Source organism: Rattus norvegicus, chromosome 16 (genome assembly GCF_021556685.1).
Source record: "Rattus norvegicus strain SHRSP/BbbUtx chromosome 16, alternate assembly SHRSP_T2T, whole genome shotgun sequence".
Classification (NCBI taxonomy): Eukaryota; Metazoa; Chordata; class Mammalia; order Rodentia; family Muridae; genus Rattus; species Rattus norvegicus.
In genome coordinates, this window is record NC_141549.1 from 77,507,082 (window position 1) to 77,527,467 (window position 20,386).

General features: G+C 41.5%; 2 protein-coding genes and 1 long non-coding RNA gene across 3 annotated transcripts; 2 read left to right on the forward strand and 1 right to left on the reverse strand.

Moving 5' to 3' along the window:
* Positions 1-20,386, forward strand: part of Erich1 (glutamate-rich 1) — a gene marked incomplete at its 5' end in the record, with an annotated part of 52,793,804 nt that overhangs the window by 46,636,522 nt on the left and 6,136,896 nt on the right.
* Positions 49-16,254, forward strand: Vdac3 (voltage-dependent anion channel 3). Of its 2 annotated transcripts, none has more exon segments than NM_031355.2 (9): positions 49-135; positions 4,609-4,677; positions 5,760-5,809; positions 9,589-9,741; positions 11,179-11,231; positions 12,857-13,084; positions 14,227-14,377; positions 15,252-15,309; positions 15,743-16,254. In NM_031355.2, coding segments are annotated over 8 exon segments (852 nt in total). In that variant the 5' UTR covers positions 49-135; positions 4,609-4,610; the 3' UTR covers positions 15,835-16,254.
* Positions 15,839-19,330, reverse strand: LOC148000621 (uncharacterized). Its single transcript, XR_015640446.1, has 2 exons — positions 17,177-19,330; positions 15,839-16,981 (listed from the first exon to the last, which is right to left on the reverse strand). It is a non-coding gene; the product is annotated as an uncharacterized LOC148000621 (long non-coding RNA).

Sequence of the window (20,386 nt, forward strand, 5' to 3'; positions counted from 1 at the left end):
GCGCACTCGCGCTCCGGAGCGACGGGCGCGCAGGCGCGGCGGGGAGCGAGGTCGCGCAGGCGCAGACGGCGTTGGTTCGAGAAGACCTTCAGCGTTGCCTTGGTGGAGCGGGACGGGCCCACCCTCGGGTTGTAGGTGAGGCGGCCGCTGCCACGGGCCGGGGGGGCGGAGGGCCGGCGGGCCTGACGAGCGAAGGCCGCGGAGGAGGAGTTGAGGGGCGACGGCCTAGGGCGAGGCGAGGCGGGGAGACTCCGCTGCCCGGACCCTTCTGGTCGCCTGAGGGCGGGAGTAGCCGCCCTGGGCCGCGACCTTCCGCCGCGCCCGGCGTGCGCACTGGCGTCCTGCCCCGGGCCAGGCTGGAAGGAGGGCGGTTTCTAGAGAGGGCGAGTCCTGGAACCCCAAACCTACACCCGACCCTGCCCTCACCTCCCTCTCTGACGTGTCTAGCACCTGTCAGGCGTGTCTTGCACTCTGACGGCCGAAGGGAGGATGCTCTTCATGCATCTTAAAAAGCAGAAACAAGGAACAAAAGAGAAGCTGTATCATCTAGTTAGTGCCCTTTGTTTTTCCCTCTGGGTCTAATGCAGCCTTGGGGCATGGTGCATATCTGTTTTGTAGCGTTAATAGAATTGTGAGGTTGTAGCTTTACTCTCGAGTAACATGGAGTCTGTGTTTTCTCGATTTTTGCTTGATCATACCAGCAGTGCATTTCCCATCAGAATATGGGCCCGAATGGAGGACAGTTTGGGCATAAACGACTCCAGTTAGCCACTCGACATTTGCAAAGTGATGATTTTGAGAAACAGTAAATCTAAACGCTAAAAGCTTGTAATTAACACTTACACATTCCGGCCACTTTGGAGTATTTTTCTCTGATCAGTTTGAAAACCTAAAACTGTATAAACGTTTCTGTCTGGATACATAAGACCTCCATTTCTATACCTCCCTCCCAGAATGATGGCAAAAGATTTACATTACTACCGAGACTGTAAAATTACCCTGTTAGTGAACTCTAAACCCTGTAACGTAGAGCAGAATTTTATGATAGATTGATGTAGAACATCAATACCACTCATTTGCCTCGACTCTAACTTTTCCTTTTGGTTGGTGCCTGGGATAAAACTCTATGTAAGACAAGCACTTGACCCATACACCATCCCCCTTTCTCTTTATAATTTTTGGGTGTGTTGTGTGGTCTTGTTTTGTGTGAGCATAAGTATGCATGTGGACTCCAGTGGTTGATGTTGGGTATCTTCCATAATTGCTCTCCATTTTAGTTTTTGAGAAAAGGTCTTCTCACTGAACTGAGAGCTCTAGGATTCCTCCTGTCTCTGCTCTGCCCCTACCCCAATGCTGTGTGGGCCCTGGAAATTCGTACTCAGTCCCTCATGCTTATATGACTGACACTTTACCAACTGAGCTATCTCCTTTGCCCTGACCTTATATATGATTTTTTTTGTATGTTCTTTCCTCTTAACTTCATATCATAGTGTGTGCATGTGACAGGTACAAATTTTAAATGACTTCCCAGTTAGGAAATAAGTCATGTTGAATATGGTGGCACACAGCTATAATCCCAGCTCCCTGGAAGCTCAGACTGGACTATCATATGTTGAGGGGTTAACTTTGCCTACACAGTAAGTTTGAGACCAGCCTGGGCTGTAAACCAAGGCCCTGTTTATTTATAGGCAAAGGCCTAGCAGGAATTAGATTAAGAGTTGGACCGACTATTAATACACAGGCTAGTTATTTAAATGATTTGCACGGTGTCCATAGTTCAAGCATAGTGACTGTAATTCGAAGATGTGTTCAACCTGTTGATTTGAAGCAACTTCATCTACAAAATTTATGTTCAATAACTTTGTCATCTATTAGGGTCATGCTCAGGAACTATGCAGTCAAGCTTTTTTTTCTTCTGGATACGGGGCCTCACTATGTAGCACCCCTGGCTTGCTTCATACTTTAGAAATTGTGTCTGCCTCTGCTTTCTGAGTGCTGGGGTTGAAGTCATGTTTCACCGTGTCCACCCTAGGTTTTATTTTTATCTGTTTATATATTTCTTTTTTTTTTTTTTTCTTTTTTTCGGAGCTGGGGACCGAACCCAGGTCCTTGCGCTTGCTAGGCAAGCGCTTTGCCACTGAGCCAAATCCCCAACCCCGTTTATATATTTCTTGTGTGCTTGTGCATGCTTTTGCTTCTGCCCATGTGCGATGGTCAGAGGGTGACTTGGGGGAGTTGCTTCTATCTCCCGTGTGTGTCCAGGCATCTGGTTGTTAGGTTTGGTGATAAGTACCTTGTTGAGCTATCTTATCAGCCCCAGATTAGAGAATTAGTTTGTTTGATTTGTTTAGATGCCTGCATGCCACTGACTGACTGTGTCAGAGGACAACTTGTGGGAGTTGGTTCTCTCCTTCCACCGCGTGTGTCTGAGGGACAGAACTCAGGTCACGAGTCTTGCCAGTTACTGCCTTAATTCCACCTCAAATCTCCTGTCTTAATATGTTTACTTTTTTGTAGTGAGTCACATTCATAGGTATCTTTGGCTGCATGTGGCTTCCAGGTGGGGATGCTTGGAAGCTGACTGGTATTTGGAATAAAATCTAGCTGATGGAATTATTTGAGGTAGTTGAGTGATCGCTTAGACTTAGCTTTTGAGGCTTTAACAGGAAGACAACCGAAACTGCTACAGGGATCTGCTGTGCAGAGGGATGAGGGAGGCTGTATTCACTGAGGATTCAGTTTGAGGGTTTTCCTGGCTTTCTACAGAAGTTGGGTGGATATTGAGTAGGCAAGATATAAGCACCTTGGGTTTTCAAAGGTTTTAATTTCAAAGTTCATACTTATTTTTGGTAAGCAGGTTATTGCAGATAGATTCTGTTCTATTTCTGGTTAACAGTAAAAATATGACATTTTAAGAAAAGCTTTGGGAAAGATCATATTCTTGAATAGCATATTTCATTTAGTAGGTTTTTAAACATATCTGTGTATCGTGTGTTTGTATGTATGTCAGCTGTGTGCAGATCCTTGCAGAGGGTGTCACATCCCCTAGAGTTGGAGTTACAGGTGGTTCTGGGCTGCCTGACACCTGCTCTTAATTGCTCAGCCACCACTCCGACTTTCGTAGGTGGGTTTTTCTTTTTGTTTGTTTGTTTGTTTTGAGGTAGGATCTTGGAACCCAGACTGATCTTGGAGTTGAAGTCCTCTAGTCTGTTAAGAAACCTGGTTCAGTCTCTTGATGCCTTTTATTTTGTTTTTAATTTTGTTTTGAGGCAGGGTCTGACTAAGTTGTACTTATTGGCCTGGAACTTTCTGTGTACACAAGGCTGGCCTCACACTGCCTTTCCTCTGCCTCCTGAGTGCTGAGAGTAAAGGCATGTGCCACCACTACACCCAGCTTCATAGCTTTTAAATTTTATTTTTACTTTTACTTTTTTTGTAATTTTGTGCATATGGGCATTTTGCCCAAATACATGTCTATGTGTCACATGTGTGTGGTGCCTGTAGAGGCCAGGAAAGGTCATTATAGCCCTTGGAACTGGAGTTAAAGATGATGTGAGAGGCCATGCTGATGCCCTTTGGAAGAACAACCAGTGCTCTTAACTGTTGAACTGTCTCCAGTCCCATTGAAGCTTTTCTGGCATGGCTATGGTATGGGGATTGACCCTGGGGCCTCTGTGTGCTAGGCAAATGTTCTACTACTACCTATGTTTCCAGTTCTCTTCAATTTGTTATTCTTGTCTCTCAATCAGTCTCACACTAAGTTGCCAGGCCTGGACTCGTTCTGTGGTCTAGGATAGGCCCACACCTGTGATCCTCCTGCTTCAGCCTCAGCTAGGATTTCAGGCTTGAACCATCAGGTCTTATTTTAGGGATTGAATTTCAGAGTAGCAAAATATTGAAATCCTGAAGGCCTTTAACTCATCTCCCCCCTTTTTGGAGACAGAGTTTCCCTAAATTGTCTAGATTGGCCTTGAACTTGTTACTATTCTGTTTCAGTAGCTGCGCTGAGATTATAGGCATGCATCAGTATGTGTTTTTTCTGTGGTGTGTGGTATTGGGATTGAACCCAGATCCTTACACCTCAACCCTGAGGACTTAATTGCATGTTTTTACAGTTGCATGAAAATTTCCCTTTGGTCCAGGTTATAGCTCAGTTGGCAAAGCACACAATCTGAGGTTGACCTTCAAAGCCCATTTGGAAAGGGCAAGCATAATAGTGTGTACACAGAACCCCAGCTCTGAAAAGGTGTGAACAGGCAGAAGGACCTTGGGGCCCTGTCTGGCTGTCACAGAAAAATGTCGATGGCACTTGAGCAATAAGACACATGCATGTGTGCCTGCACATGTGTACTATGTAACATTAAAAAGAATAAAGCTGTCTAACAAGGCCTGTGAGACTCTTGTCTTTGAAGTGCAATTAAAATGGTAAGTTCTGCATCTCAAGAGTAAATAAACTCTTAGTTTCTAGTTTTAGGAACGGAATTCCATCTTTGAATTTTGATTGCATTAGGTATTAGTGTTAGTGGTGCAGAGGGAAAAGATCCCCATGAAAGAGTGGACGAGTTAGGAGTGAATGTACTAAATGGTTAATCTTTGTTTCCTTTCAAGATATGTGTAGCACACCAACTTACTGCGACCTAGGAAAGGCTGCCAAGGATGTCTTTAACAAAGGGTATGGTAAGTACGCAACGTCAAGGTTTGTGTTTCATCAGGGCTGGTGGTGAATTCTCAGGGCCAGGCATGTGCTTTCACAGATCCTTACAACGTTTGCTTTGTAGGTTGCTGGGGAATAGTTCAGTTGGTGAAATGTGTAAGATACGCTCTGTTAGTAAAGTGATGGAAAGTGGCCATTAATTTACATTGCAGTATTAAGGCTGCTAATAGCCTCTTACCTTTCATTCTGTAGGCTCCTTTAAACATTGGGAGTAGTTATTATCCACATACACATACATAGACGTATCTAGTCTCTGTATAGAGACTGTATCTGTATCTATATCTGTATCTGTATCTAGTCTCGGAAGTAGCATCCACATACAATATTTATGCCTTGTTTCACTAGTTCTGGTTATGATTAAAGTGTGTATCCACCCTCTGTAAAAAGCTGTTTTGTTTTATTTTTTGTGTCTTGAGACAGCGTCTCACTGTATAGCCCTGGCTGACCTGAACTTGCTGTGTAGATCAGGCTGGCCTGGAATACACAGAGATCCACTTGCCTCTACCTTCTGAGTGCTGGGATCAAAGGTGTGTGCTACCATTCCCAGCTCATATAATGCTTTTTGATATACTAATTTTTAATGAAAGTAGAGGTCATATTTTTATTTCTTTGGTAACAAATTATCTTTATTACAATTAGAAAATGTTCTAGGTTTTAGAATTTGAAGTTTTTAATTTTTCTGTGCTGTATACATTTTTCCTCACTACTAATGTTCATTATATTTTTACCTTACCTGCACCTGTACACATAACACAAATGTTCATATACACGTGCACATAAACATACACACATAGAGATATTTGAGTAACTTTAGATTTTAGACTAGTGCATTTTTTACTTTTACATTTTTAGATGTATGTGTTTATTCATTTTTAGGACATTTAGAATTATACTTCTTTTGTCATAATTCAGTTTCTTTTCAAGTTCTTGTCTGATGAGAATACCGTGTGTTTTCAATATGGATGTGTAATGTATTACTTTCATATTTTTTAAGTTGAAAAAAACTGGAGCAAAAGTTAAATTGCTTGTCTTTGAATGTTTCTAGGGTTTGGCATGGTCAAAATAGATCTGAAAACCAAGTCTTGTAGTGGAGTGGTGAGTACCTAATATATTTTTAATAGGTAAAGCATGTTGACGTAGGGGAACTGGTTTAAAGTAATTCTTTCCTGTTGTATAAAGCAGCATGCCCTTGACACTGCTGCCTGCCCTCCAGCAGTGCCCTTCTCTGACTCGCTGGGTCTGCAGAGCCAGGAGACAGGTTGAATTTGCAGTTGGATTCTTGTCTTCATAAGAGTGTTAGACATCTGGCTCTCAGATGATACAGAATGTATATTTTTGACTCCTGTCATATATGTAGAAACTTTCATGAAGGTGTATGAGTACTGAAACCTTTACTTCCATATAATGGTTTATACAAGTTTTATTCCTGTTTTACAAAAATTTAATCTGTCTTTTTCATTGATTTATACAAAATATAGAAATATAGTTTATATATATATACACAACAGTTTATATATATATATATATATATATATATATATATATATACACAAGATTATTTTTTATTTTTAAAAGTGTATTAATTTATTTTATGTGCATGGGCATTTTGCCTAGATATATGTGTGTGTACCTTGTGTGTGTTTGGTCCCAAGAAAGCCAAAAAAAGGATGTCAGACCACTTGGAACTGGAGTTATAGTTGTGAGTCACCTTGTGATTGCTGGGAATCAAACCCGAGTCCTTTGCAAGACCTCGTTTTTATGTGTTTTTTGTTGTTGCTATTTTTTTCTTTCCTTTTCTTCTTTTTTAGATAGGGTTTTTCCTGTGTATCCCTGGCTGGCCTGGAATTTGCTCTGTAGACCAGTCTGGCCTTGAACTCACAGAGACCTCCTACCTCTGCCTCTTGAGTGCTGGGATTAAATGTTCATTTGCACTACCACTGGGCTTGGTTTTATGTTTTTTAACTGATTCTCTTTCAGTCTTTTTTACTAGAAGTTAAGATGTTGACATAGTTTTCAAAACATCATTAGCCAGACATTCAGTAAATCTCAGCAAATGGATTAACTTTTTCTCCTGATAGTGTATATTGAACCTAGAACCTCATGCATGCAAGGCAGGTATTCCACCAGTGAGTTACAGCCCTAGCCCCACCCTGCTCTTACTTTTTGACTTGAGACAGGGTCTTACTGAGTTGGCAGTGTTTTCCTTGAACTCGGCCTGTATCCCAGACAGGCTTGAACCTTCTGTGCTCCTGCCTCCACCTTCTCATAACTGCTTAGTAGGCCTGTATCACTAGGCCTAGTGGGCCGACCCCTTTCCTCTTTTCTTTTTTTCTTTCTCCTTTTTTCTTTTTCTTTTTTTCCCCTTTCTTTGGTGCTGGATACTCAAGGCCTTGTGCACACTAGACAAGCCCTTCAACATTGACTCTCACCCACGAGAATTTTTAATTCAGTGTATTCTGATTTATTTTTACAGGCTACATCCTTATTCAGACCTATATAAGTTTTATTCATGAATTAGTTGTTTAATTAGAAGGATGAAAGGTGTGTGTTTTGTGTGATACTTTGCATTGCACTGTGCACAGCTTTGGTTTGTCTCGGGCACTCCTTCCCTTGTTTCTCTGTCATCAATGAATATATGCATGACCTGACGCTCTAAGGAGGCTATTGTATATATGGTTCTGTTGAAATAGGAAAACTACACATTTTAGAGTTTTCACAAGTTACAGTAGTTGTGTTGGAAAAGTCAACTGTATCTTTCTCTCTCCTTTCATGCTGCTGTGGTGCCGGTGTGCATTCAGATGGTGAGGAAAAGCCTTCCCATGTGCTTGTTCTGTCTGCTTTTGTCTCTGCATTAGGATTAATTTTTGTCTCTTGTACATTTTTTGTTTTACAGTGATCTGTCTATGTTGCTTACAACCATTAAACGTATAGCTGGCGATCACTTTCATGTTATAGATTTTATATTTATTTCACTGTTGTCAATTAGACCTAACTGAGGCAATGTCTGCACTTCAGCTTAAAATAGTGGTAGCCTTGTCTGTGAATCTGTGTGCCTGATGCTCTAAATTCTTGATAAAAGCTTCAGACTTAAGGGAGAAGGAAGACACAGACTAACACCAAAATAGTTACATTTGCTGTTTCTGTCATTTTTGGAAAGCAAATATAAAACCTACAATATTAGACAATTAGACTTATTATTAAAAGCAAACAGTTTTCACATTAAGGGATTGACCTGAGCCATTAAACATGGCTTGTGCTGTATCATTTTTCTTAATGCCTTGACCTAAGTGGACAGCATGATTTTTGTTTTGGAAGCTTTTTGTGTAGTGTGAATAAACAAAACGTAGCTTCTCACAGTTTCATCTGTGTAGAACTTGAGTTAGGGCTTAAGGGAGCATTCATGTTGCAGTCAGTGAGATCCCACTGCCCAGGAAGGGTAGTCTTTCATTGCTGCTGGCCAGATTTCAGAAGCGCTCTTTGAAAACAGGGTCAGGCAAGTTTCCTTCTTGGCAGTCACAGATTGTCAGTGACAGGTGTTGACTGTTTGCTTCCCTAGAAGAAGGTCTTTTCCTAATTGCTCATTGTCATAGGTGGGAAGGACACTGAAGTTGGGAGGAAGATGCATTTACAGCATTCACAGTGATTATTTGATACTTTAGGCCAGATGGAGGATGAGGAAAAAGGGAATTTAAAATTCTGTTTTATTGTGAACATAGGTAGATAATTTTGATGTTGTTTGAAAATGTTTATGGTGAAAGTTTTACAGACAGTTTTGTGGTTGAAGCATTCATGTTTCACAACACTAAACATACTTTAATGCTATGTCAGTATATAATTGAAAAAGACCACATTTACGTTAAGTGTATTTTTTATTTTGTTTTGTTTTTGGAGCTGAGGACCGAACCCAGGGCCTTGCGCTTCTGGGTGAGCACTCTACCACTGAGCTAAATCCCTAACCCCTTAAGTGTATTTTTTCACAATGTTTTTTCTTTTCTAGTGCTGGGATGGAACCCAAAGGGTCTTGAGCATACTAGGCAAGCACTTTACCTTTAAGCTACTTCACTCACCTATAAAAGTACATTTTAAAAAGCAGTAGTTGGGGCTGGAGAGATGGCTCAGCAGGTAAACGTATTTGCTGTACTTGCAGAGGACCCAGATTTGGTTCCTAGCACTCACATACAGTTCACACTGCCTACGATTCTCCTTTCACTGGGCATGACTTTCTGGTCTTTATGGGCACCAGGTATACACATAGAATACAGACAGACAGACATTCATATAGACACATAAAATAAAACGAAGTAGATCATAACTAAAGCAATAGGCTGATGATACAGCTCAGTGATAGAGATGTAAGCAGGGCCTTGGGTTCTAACCCCAGCACACACACCCCCACCCCTCACTCCACTTCACCCCTGGCTACAAAGTACTAAACTGTTGACTATAAAGAGAAAGTGGAAGCTGGTGTTTAGGTTCTTAATCACCTCTAAATTTACTGTTTGACAAGGATTATAGAGAATTGATAGTCATCTTAGACCATGAAAGTGAAATTCTCAAAATTCAGTATTTTTGCCTTTCTAATAAAGGCATTTATTTCCATGAGAAATATTTTTCTTTTAAAGTTAAGAATTTAATATGCTTATTAAAAAGAATATGTGGAATAATAAATATCAATAAGAAGAGAGGAGTAATGGAAAGTTCCAAACCTGGTTAGAGACAGAAAGAAAGTAGAAGGTATGTTGATGAAAGATAGGGTTTTGGTAAAAAGTAAATTGTATTGTTTCTGATGAGTTTAAAGTTCTGTTTTCAGGAATGAATGGTTTCTGTTTTGGTGAAATCATTTTAAAATAATTATTTTTTTCTTTTTTTAAAAGGAATTTTCTACTTCTGGTCATGCTTATACTGATACAGGGAAAGCATCAGGCAACCTAGAGACCAAATATAAGGTCTGTAACTACGGGCTCATCTTCACCCAAAAGTGGAATACAGACAATACTCTTGGGACAGAAATCTCTTGGGAGAATAAGGTAAGAAAAGGCACTAGAAGTTATTTGTAGGTTTAATAACTCATAATGTCATTATAAAAATAATAACTAGGACTGGAGAGATGGCTGAGCTCTTAAGAGCAAACTCTGCTCTTACAGAGGACCTGAGTTCAATTCTCAGTGCCTTGTGCTCACAGCCACCCATAACTCCAGCTCCAGGGGGATCTAATACCTCCTACCCTCACCAGTACCTGCACAAGTGCACCTGAATACATGAGCAAAAACAATAAAAATAATTGTCAAAAAATTGAACAGACACAAAATAGAATCTGAGTGGGATTTTAACATGTTTTCTTTCCTTCTTTCTTTCTCTCTTTCTTTCTTTCTCTTTCTTTTTTTCTTTTTTATAGAGCATTTTTGCATTTTTATTTCCTTTCTTGGTGTGTCTTAACTTTTCTAGGAACCTGCACTGTATCTTTGTTCTGATTAGTTAATTGTGTTACACAGTCAGTCCTTTCCTAAATAGAGCAGACTTTCTAATTTAGATTACTTTTGTAATCTACAAAATCATCTGTGCAGAAATGTTTCAAGGAGAAAGTTGATTAGCTGATTTTTGTCAGACACTCACTGTCTTCAGGGTACTGTAATTTTCTTTTGGAGAATGGATCTCTTGTAGTCCAGGCGAGCCTCAGACTTTCTTTGAAGTTAACCTTGAACTCCTGACTTTGGTGCCCGTACGTTCCAAGTGGTGCAGAGATTACAGGAGTGTGCCACCGTGCCCAGCTGAGTTTTCAAGGTGCATCTATATTAGCACATATGGGATGGTATAGCTGACGAAGTTGTTTCTAGTAACGTCAGGTTATCTTATAGTCATTTCAGGAGAACAACAAGATTATTTTGTTACATTGGAACAATTTTCATCAGTAATTTTGGTTATTTAATCAGGATTTGGCTTGTTACATTTAATGTTTAAAGGTTTTGAGATGGTGTTCTCATTATGTCACCTAGGCTGACTGTAAACTTCTGGGCTTAAGGTTTTCTGCCTCAGCCTCCTGAGGAGCTGGGACGATAGGGGCTTGCCACCATAACCAGCTTCATTTATATTTTGATGAGAGAACTGAGGAGGGCTGGGTTTGAGGGGAAGAGGGTTAAGGGGAGAAAGAAAGGTAGGAGGTAAAAGCTGGGAGTGGTGGTGTGCACCTCTAATCCCAATGCACTGGGGTGGGTGTGTGGAGTGGGAGACAGGGAGGTCTGAGTTCAAGGCTAACCTGATTTACAGAGGGAGCCAGGGCTAAACAGAGAAACCTTGTCTTGGAAAAAAAGAAAGAAAGAAAAGATGGGGGAGGTAATTTATTATATAATTTACTATCTGGCTTTCTTTAATGACTTTGTTATTAAAGGACGTGGGAAGGAGCCTTAGCATTGGTGTTTTGAGTTAAAGAATTAAAAATTGTTAATTGACAAATTTTTGTTTTACAGTTGGCTGAAGGGTTGAAACTGACGGTTGATACCATATTTGTACCAAACACAGGGTAATTATCCAAACCCATTTTTTTCTGTAGGAGCAGGGAGAAAGGGGAGGTTGTTTTAGCAATGCTAGAATTCTTGTGTCTTTATCCTCAAGGCAGCATAACATGTACACTAAAAGGAAATTAAAACAGGCACATCTATGCCATTAGGAATTAGAAGGGCCTGAGACGCTAGTCATCTGTATCCTGAAGACGGATGAGACTGGCAAGAGTGTAATCTAAGAGTGTAAGAGAACGAACGGGGTGCTTGTTGTGCTGCCGTCTTGGTTTCTGAGCCTTGGAAGTCCTCAGGCTTAGTCTGTTTGCCCTTGTTTCATTTCTTATCTGCTTAACCTGCTCTCTGCAGTCCGAAGGCAGGGAGGCTAGATAAATGCACAGAGAAATTTGGTTGTAGCTGTGACAAGGGGTCTGTCCTCCCTGTCACATGCCTTAATTATGTTTAGAATAAATAATCTCTTAAAAGACTTGTAAGGCAAAACTAATTCTGAATGTTCAGCATTGCTATTAAAAATATATTGTGACCGGGTGTGTTGGTGCACGCCTTTAATCCCAGCACTATGAAGGCGGGCGGGCAGATCTCTGTAGTTCCAGGCCAGCCAGGGCTACAGTGAGAACCTGTCTAAAACAAGCAACAAACTTGTGCATTTCTCCTAACAGGTTAGTTATTCGTTTTGATGTAACATTTTAGCACTTGAAAATACTTGAAGATCATTTATTTCTCACGTGTCAACATATTATTAATTTGGCACTTAAATATCATACTACTTATGGACTATATATATATATATATATATATATATATTTTTTTTTTTTTTTTTTTTTTTTTTTTTTTGGTTCTTTTTTTCGGAGCTGGGGACTGAACCCAGGGCCTTGCGCTTCCTAGGCAAGCGCTCTACCACTGAGCTAAATCCCCAACCCCGACTTTATATTTTTTGACAAATGTTTGTATCTGTGGCGCTCTGTGTGGTGTTTGAATATGTGTATATATTGTATAATCAAGTAGGGTACGTATATCTGTCACCTCAAACATCATTTCTTTGAGTTGAAAGCAAATTTAAATCATTGCATTTGTTTTTGAGATGTGTACTTTATGTTGTACCTGCTGTGCAGCAGAGAGCAACAGAACGCTTTCCTCTCTAACAGTGTCTGTTGATATGCTCATTCATGCCTTACAGAGTCAATCATGAAATGCTCTGTTATTTTATATAATGACATACACATTTCTTTGTGTGTGTGTGTGTGTGTGTGTGTGTGAACTTTGTTTGTTGGTTTTTTGAGTAGAGTTTTTTTTGTGTAGCCCTGGCCTCTCCTGGAGCTCAGAGCTCCACCTCACTGTACCTCCTAGGATTAAAGTGCTGGGTTAAAGGCGTGTGTCTCTCAGTCCCCACTGACAGAGATGAATCCTAACAGTTGTGGAGCTAAGTCACTTGCAGCATTTTTTTTTCTTTTTTCTTTTTTTCGGAGCTGAGGACTGAACCCAGGGCAAGCGCTCTACCACTGAGCTAAATCCCCAACCCCTCACTTGTAGCCTTTTAACCACACATTATGCCATCTACTTTGGGGAGGGTCTGACTTTACACCTCACTGGAAATGTGAACTCATGGTTCTTATGTTGTTTGTTTTTACAGGAAGAAGAGTGGGAAATTAAAGGCCTCCTATAGACGGGATTGTTTTAGTGTGGGCAGTAACGTTGACATAGATTTTTCTGGACCGACCATCTATGGCTGGGCCGTGTTGGCCTTTGAAGGTTGGCTTGCTGGCTACCAGATGAGTTTTGACACAGCCAAATCCAAACTGTGTCAGAATAATTTTGCTCTTGGTTACAAGGCTGAAGACTTCCAACTGCATACTCATGTGTAAGTGTTCATTCTGTCTTTAGTGCCAGTGTCATTGCTCTGAGAGGTGGGGGTTGTTAATGCTAAGTTAAAAGCGATGTAATACTGTTTGGTGGGCGCCAGTCCTGCTGCACAGTCTCAGTCCTGCTGCACGGTCAGGAAGTCTGCACACGAGTGTGTCGGGCTGTGCTGCTGTTTGTTTCTGCTGTCAGCTCTCACCCCAAACCGTGGGATGTTTTAGCATCTGTAAACCACTGAGTGCAGACCCCACAGAGCATGTATATACTTACTTCACTGTTACTTTTGACTTCTTTTGACTGTATCTGGAAACATGTTTGGAACACTAAGAACAACCACCAAATAATTTGAGCGAACTAGAACTACTCTGGTAATTGTGTCTGGAGATTTTCAAGTCTTTGGTTAGAGCCTCGTTAGTACCTCTGTTGCATCCAGAAGTAATAGGGATCGCAAGGTAATCCTGGGTTTCAGTGTTGGCTGAGTCATCCTCAACTTGTATTTACAATATAGTTAGGTTTCGGTGTTTTAAGACAAGATCTTATGTAGATCAGGCTGCCCTCAAACTCACGTTAGCCTTGACTGACCTTGAGCTGATCCTCTTGCCCACACTTTGCAGTGCTGAGGTCATAGGCAGGAGCGAGCTGTGTGTTCCTGAGGTATTGCTCTAATACCTCAGTACACTCAGTGTAGAAAGTGGTCTTCAAACACTGTTGTATGCGTCAAAGAGTCTAGACATTGTAAAGTGTTCTCACTCTGGGTGCACAGGAAGTAAAGCTAGTATTGTCTTTATTCCTCCGTTTATCTCTCTTTGCAGTATTTATGGACCTAGATCCTATGAGAGCGACTTAGAGGTTATAGTTTCTAAATTTTATGAAAGATACCTATAGATTACATATTTACCTGAGGTGCTTGCCGTTGAGCATAGTTGAATTCTGTCTTAAAAATTTTTATTACATTGAAGAGCCAAGCAAATCAGTCAGGAGCTCCTGTGCTTTAACTGGTTTCTTACATACTTTAGTTTTGTCTTGTGTAATAGTCATTTGTACTAGAAATTTGCTAGACTCCATAGTTGCAAAATCGCATTTGTTCCTACATCTTAGCAGTAAATGAATGAGTCTTACTTGTTTTTCATACCATGAAAACAGAAACGATGGCACTGAATTTGGAGGCTCCATCTACCAGAGAGTTAATGAGAAGATCGAAACATCAATAAACCTGGCATGGACAGCTGGCAGCAACAACACTCGTTTTGGCATCGCTGCTAAGTATAGGCTGGATTGTAGAACTTCTCTGTCTGTGAGTGCTGTCAGATTGGACCCTGCTTGTAAATGAGTGCTGTAGTACCGTCGTAGTTTGCATGCTCTTTATTAACCTCATGGCCTCACTGCTGCGGTGAAAAGGTCATTATATCTAAGGCAGGAAGTTCGGGTTCGAGTTCTGATTTCTCAGCTGCTGTGTGGCCTTGACCTCAATATATTCTTACGTGTAAATTCATGGGAGTAGATTACTATTTTTACTACTAGTAGTTTCTTAGAGTAGTAACACTAACAGAAATTGAGCCCTTAGGTGTAAGGCTTTACTTGTATTACCCCATGTAAGTCTCATAACTGTTTAGTGTGGTGAAAGGCAGTATCCTTCTTTCTGTTTCACAACCTGGAAACTAAGTCAGGGTCCTACTAAGCGGCAGTGTCAGACTAGGAATCCAGATCTGCCTTATGACACCTGAGGTCATGTTGTCATAAACTCTAACTGCTTCATCATTGTCCGAGGTTTAAACTGGCATCTTCAGGAATTTATTATAGGTCAGGCATGGTGCTCCATGCCTGTAATCCCAGCACTAGGGAGGCAGAGCCTGGCAGACCTCTATGTTTTCTCCAGGATAGTCAGGGCTCTGAAGAGAGTCTCTGTCTTAAAACAAGAAATTCATTTATAGAGATGTTTGGTAACACAGTGTGCTTGAAAAATCTTTCAAGAACGTTAAAGCATACATTTTTATTACCCACAATTCCCATCAGTCCTCTTGATCTTTTTATTTTTTCAGTGTTAATACTTCTAAGTTTGTCCGGTTACTTTTAGCTTTAGAAACCTTGTACATGAAGTAGTTTCTGCATTGAACTGGCACGTTGTGAACTTGTTTTCTAACTGCTGCTTCTTCATCTCTTAATCTTAGGCCAAAGTAAACAATGCCAGTTTAATTGGACTGGGTTATACGCAGAGTCTCCGACCGGGTAAGTAAAAGGCATTAGTTAGTGGAGGGCCAGGACAGAAAGTTCCGAAAAGAATAATCTTTGCCACCACTAAAATAATCACTATGGGTTGACTCAGGCTTTCTGTGATAGCTTTGTGTACTTTACAAAGTAGAAGAGAGCAGGTGCTTTTGTTATAAGTTTCTAACTGTGATTTCTAACTATAATGTAAATTTCTAATTAGTTGAGAACTATGATTAATCACTAGCTTTTGAACTTGGCTCATCCCTCATTATTCTAAATATTGAACTCCAAGTAGTCATCATGCATCAGTCAGCCTAGACAACTGGGCCATTTCAGTCTAGCTTACGCCTACCTGTACTCTATCCTATTCACTTAGATCCATTATTTCTAGAAAATTTAGGTCTGAGTATAGTACTAGGTACAAGTAATTATGGTGTTTTCTTCTCCTTAGGAGTCAAACTGACCCTGTCAGCTTTAGTGGATGGAAAGAACTTCAATGCAGGAGGCCACAAGGTTGGCTTGGGATTTGAACTGGAAGCTTAATGGGGTTTTGAGTAGAGTATCAATTGTCCCTGGAAATGAAGAGAAATGAACCCACTATGTTTTGGCCTTAAAATTCTGTGAAATTTCAAAAGTGAACTTTTTATTCTTCCAAAGAATTGTAATTCTTCCCACACCGAAGTCTAGAGATTACAGATCCATCCAGTGGGAGGTCCTTGAAGGCAATGCCTGGAAATTGTCATGTTTGTGCCACATTTCAGTTGAGTTCTGCAGAGTTAATTTAAATATGTTCCTCAGCAACAACGTAGTGTCACGTTAAAGGAAGTGATCTGCCCGGTCTGTACATCGTGTCCTGCATGTCCCAACTCCACTTTCCATGACCTTTTGTTACATCAGTCTCTGCTCTAGTGAGACCTTTGGTTTGCATCAGAGTAAAATAAACCCATCACATTTGGAACATAATTGTTTATCTGATTTATTAGTAGTGGTTGGTTGGTTTTCGAAAGTGGAGTTATTTCTAAAGTGGTGTGTCTAAAAGGTAAATGTGTTTTCATCCTCCCTTTGACTTCTGGTTCTCACTGCACCCCTAGAGGGATGAAACGGTGCCTGTGCTCTGCTGTGGAGGAAGCCCTGCTCGAGCTCGAGCAATCAATAGCAGGGACTCGGATTCCTCACAACCCTCCTCCTTCACTGCTGCACTTTGACTTACTTCCTGTGTATGTTGTTAGCCTTTTAAGACAGCTCATAGGTATGTTTATAAAGGCCAGAGTACTTATCTCCTTTTAGGGTACACTTTATTTTTTAAATGTCTTTTCTTTTTAAAAATTACTTTAATATTTACTTGCTGCCCTCTCTTATGTCGCAGTGACAGAACACTGAGCAAGGTTACTCACAAAAGCAAGCCCATGTTTCAGAGGTTAGGATAAAGTTGTAGCAAAGGCATGGTGGCAGCCTAGAGCACATCTTGCAAGTAGGAGGCAGAGAGACATCTTGGAAATTTGAAATCTCTAAGTCTACCCCAGACACCTCCTAATGCTCCCCGAACAGTTCTAGAAACAGGGGACCAAATATTCAAACTCAAGCCTATGGAGGACATCCCAAACTACCACAGTCTCGTGTGTGTGTGTGTGTGTGTGTGTGTGTGTGTGTGTGTGTGTGTGTGTGTGTGTGTGTGTGGTCTATGTATATACTAGCTGTATATGGCTGTTAAAATTAGTATAAGCACACTCGTGTGTGTGTGTGTGTGTGTGTGTGTGTGTGTGTGTGTGGTCTATGTATATACTAGCTGTATATGGCTGTTAAAATTAGTATAAGCACACTCGTGTGTGTGTGTGTGTGTGTGTGTGTGTGTGTGTGTGTGTGTGTGTGTGGTCTATGTATATACTAGCTGTATATGGCTGTTAAAATTAGTATAAGCACACCCGAGCCACAGAATTTGAGATTTAATTTTAATTACTTTAAATTTAAATGATTACATGTAGCAGCGGCTGCTGAGTTGAACAGTATATTCTGTAAGATTTCTAGGAGTGACAGGAGTTGCAGGGGGTAGGCATTTAATTTGCCCTTCAGATGTTTGGTATCAAGTTATATTTCTATCATGGGTGCTTGTCCACGCCCTTACGTGCGCATTAACACTGTTGCCACACTTTCAAATATTTATTTAGTAGGTGAACGGTTGTATCTGCTTTTGATTTATACTTTCAGTGGCAAGTGAGAGGGCTGTTTTCACATATTTACTGGTCATTTACATTCTAAATACCCATTAGGATTCCTTGCTGTTTCTAAGTGGGCTGTCTTAAAATAACTAGATAGCATTTTCTCTTCGAAAAACTCCAGTGTAAGACAGTACTTAACATTGACAGGCCTGTCCTGAAGCCGCCAGGCAAGTCTGCACACTTAGGGCTAGTTGGGTGCTCTCGCAATCATATGGTAAAATGTTATGTTCTTGAATATCATCTCTGTGGATTGAGCTACCATTACAAGAGAAAGTAAAACAGTAAAGAAGACAAACTATAAACAGTTGATGCCAGTGATTCTAATCCCAAATCGTAAAAGCCCACGTACAACTCGTGTGGTGTGAGTGGACACTTGTGTGGACTGGCTGTATCCTGGTGTGGGCGGAGGAGGAAGCTGTCACAAGTCATGGCGTAATGAGAAAGCAGCTGTCACAGTGTGTCTGAGGGTTGTTCTGCAAGGTCACTGCTGGGTCTAGTGTGAGGAGAGTGTAAGCGACTGGCCGACTGGCCGTGACAGAGCTGGAGCAGTGACGTCCTTGAGGGAAGAGCTGGTAAGCTGCACCCTTGCTTATTTCTGTTATTTCATGGTTCATATGTTCATGTCCTCCATTAGTCAGTATTGTGTCTTTTAAATTAGTGATAGGCAGATCAAGAGAGCCAAAGGGTATTGATAAGGTCATCCAAATATGTAGTGCAAAGTTTAAATTCAACCCTTATTCAGGGATTTTATCAAATTGTGGCTGGTTGGGCCGTATGAGGAGTAAAAGTACTGTCTTAAGGTGTCCATTGCTGTGAAGAGACACCATGACAGTCTTATAAAGGACAGCATTTAATGGGAGCTGGCTTAGTTTCATAGGTTCAGTCCATTATCATGGTAGCAAGCACGGCAGGGTGCAGGCGGACATGGTGCTTGGAAGGCATAGGAGGAGCCCACCCCCATACTAACACTTCCTCCACCAAGGCCACACCCCACAGTGCCACCCCCCATGGGCCAAGCATTCAAACATGAGACTATGGGGGCCAAACCTATTCAAATCACCATATTCCACTCCCGGGCTCCCATAGGCTTGTAACCATCCCCCTCTCCCCCCAGGAGCTGGGGACCGAACCCAGAGGCTTGCGCTCCCTAGGCAAGCGCTCTACCACTGAGCTAAATCCCCAACCCCGGCTTGTAACCATTCTTATCGCAAAATGCATTGAATCCAATTTCTAAAGTCCCCCATAGTTTATCACAGTCTCAACAATGTTGAAAAGTCCAAAGTTAAAAGTCTTCTGAAATTTATGCAGTCTCTTAACTGTGATTCTTTATAAAATCAAACCAAACATCACATACTTCCGACAGTATACACATTATCACAATGGCCTCTCCTGACCTCTCAGTGTCCAGCCTCGGCTGCTCTCCATGACCCCTTCATAACAAGTACCACCTGGGTGACTCTTACACATTGCCAGCACGAGGTACAACCTTGGCGGCCTCACACATGGCCTCAACAGCTTTTTCTTAGTCTCAGGAAAACTCCATCCTTGATTCTAAAGCCAGGATCATGTGGCCAGAGCCTCCCAATTCTGCTGCTTGGTAGGACTGAAACATGGCCCCTTGTTCAATTACATATTCGACAGCTTTCTGTTTTCATGGTTCCCTTCACTACCTATGGTTGGCTGTCATGGAACCTGCCCTGTAGATTGACCTTGAACTCAGAGATCTGCATGCCTGTCTTCTGAGTGGATTTAAGGTTTGTACCACTGTGCCTGGACCTATGCTTTTCTTTAATTCCTTTTCCCAAGATCTTAAGTTCTAGATTGTAGTTCATTCCAGCAGTAGTCAGGTTGACAGCTAAGAACAGCCAACACAATCTGACACACAGTCACCTCTTTATGTCCAAATGAAAACAATATCCGGGTGGTATTTCTGCCTAGCATGATGCTATCCCTTGCCAAACTACAAAGGCACAAACAGTAAGCTTAGCTGGGTGGGATCTTGCTCCAAGGTCACCACTCCCTTAATTTCATCTTCCAACACAAGGGTTTGGCTCCATTCTGCTTCCTGGTGGCCCTTTAACACTCGAACCACACATTTCATATTTTGCCTTTCTGAATTTGCTATGCTTGATTAAAACGCTCTTTAAAAGAGTGAACAACAAAACAGAGTCTGTGCTAGGGTTTTTGGGGATTTTTTTTTTTTGAAACTTCATTTGTAAATGCAATTTATCAGAATCTCTTTACTTTAGCCTGAGGTACTCTTCAGACAAGTGCAAAAACCAACCACATTCCTCACCAGAATATCACAAGAACGATCTCTTGGCTACATACTAAAATTCTCTGAGACCTCCTGAGCCAGGGCCTCACAATTCAAATCACCCTCAGCATCAGCGTCTTTCATGCTTCTACTAGTATGGCCTATTAAGCTCCACTTGAAACATTCCACTGCTTTGCTAATCCAAAGTTCCAAAATCCACATCCTTCCAAACAAAAGCATGGCCAGGCCTTAGGGATTCCATTGCTGTGAAGAAACACTATGACCCAGCAACTCTTACAAAGGAAAACATTTAATAGGGGCTGGCTCACACGCCAAATACCATTCTCTCCAAGTTGTGTGGACAGGACGCAGATGGCTTCATACACTGATATGTTGCTGGTCATGTCATATGAGATGAACCATTCAAACTGCACAGTCACCATCTCAGAGTCCTGTAGTCCAGAAGGAAGAGCCAAGAGCCATCCCAGGTCGAGCGGTTGGCATGAGTTCTCAGTCTCTCCTGCCCCGAAGCAGCAGAGGCATAGGCTCTTCCCGTGCCACTCGAGGCCTACTCTATGCCTTGCGTCACAATACAGCCATGCAGGCCCCTTGGCCACCATTT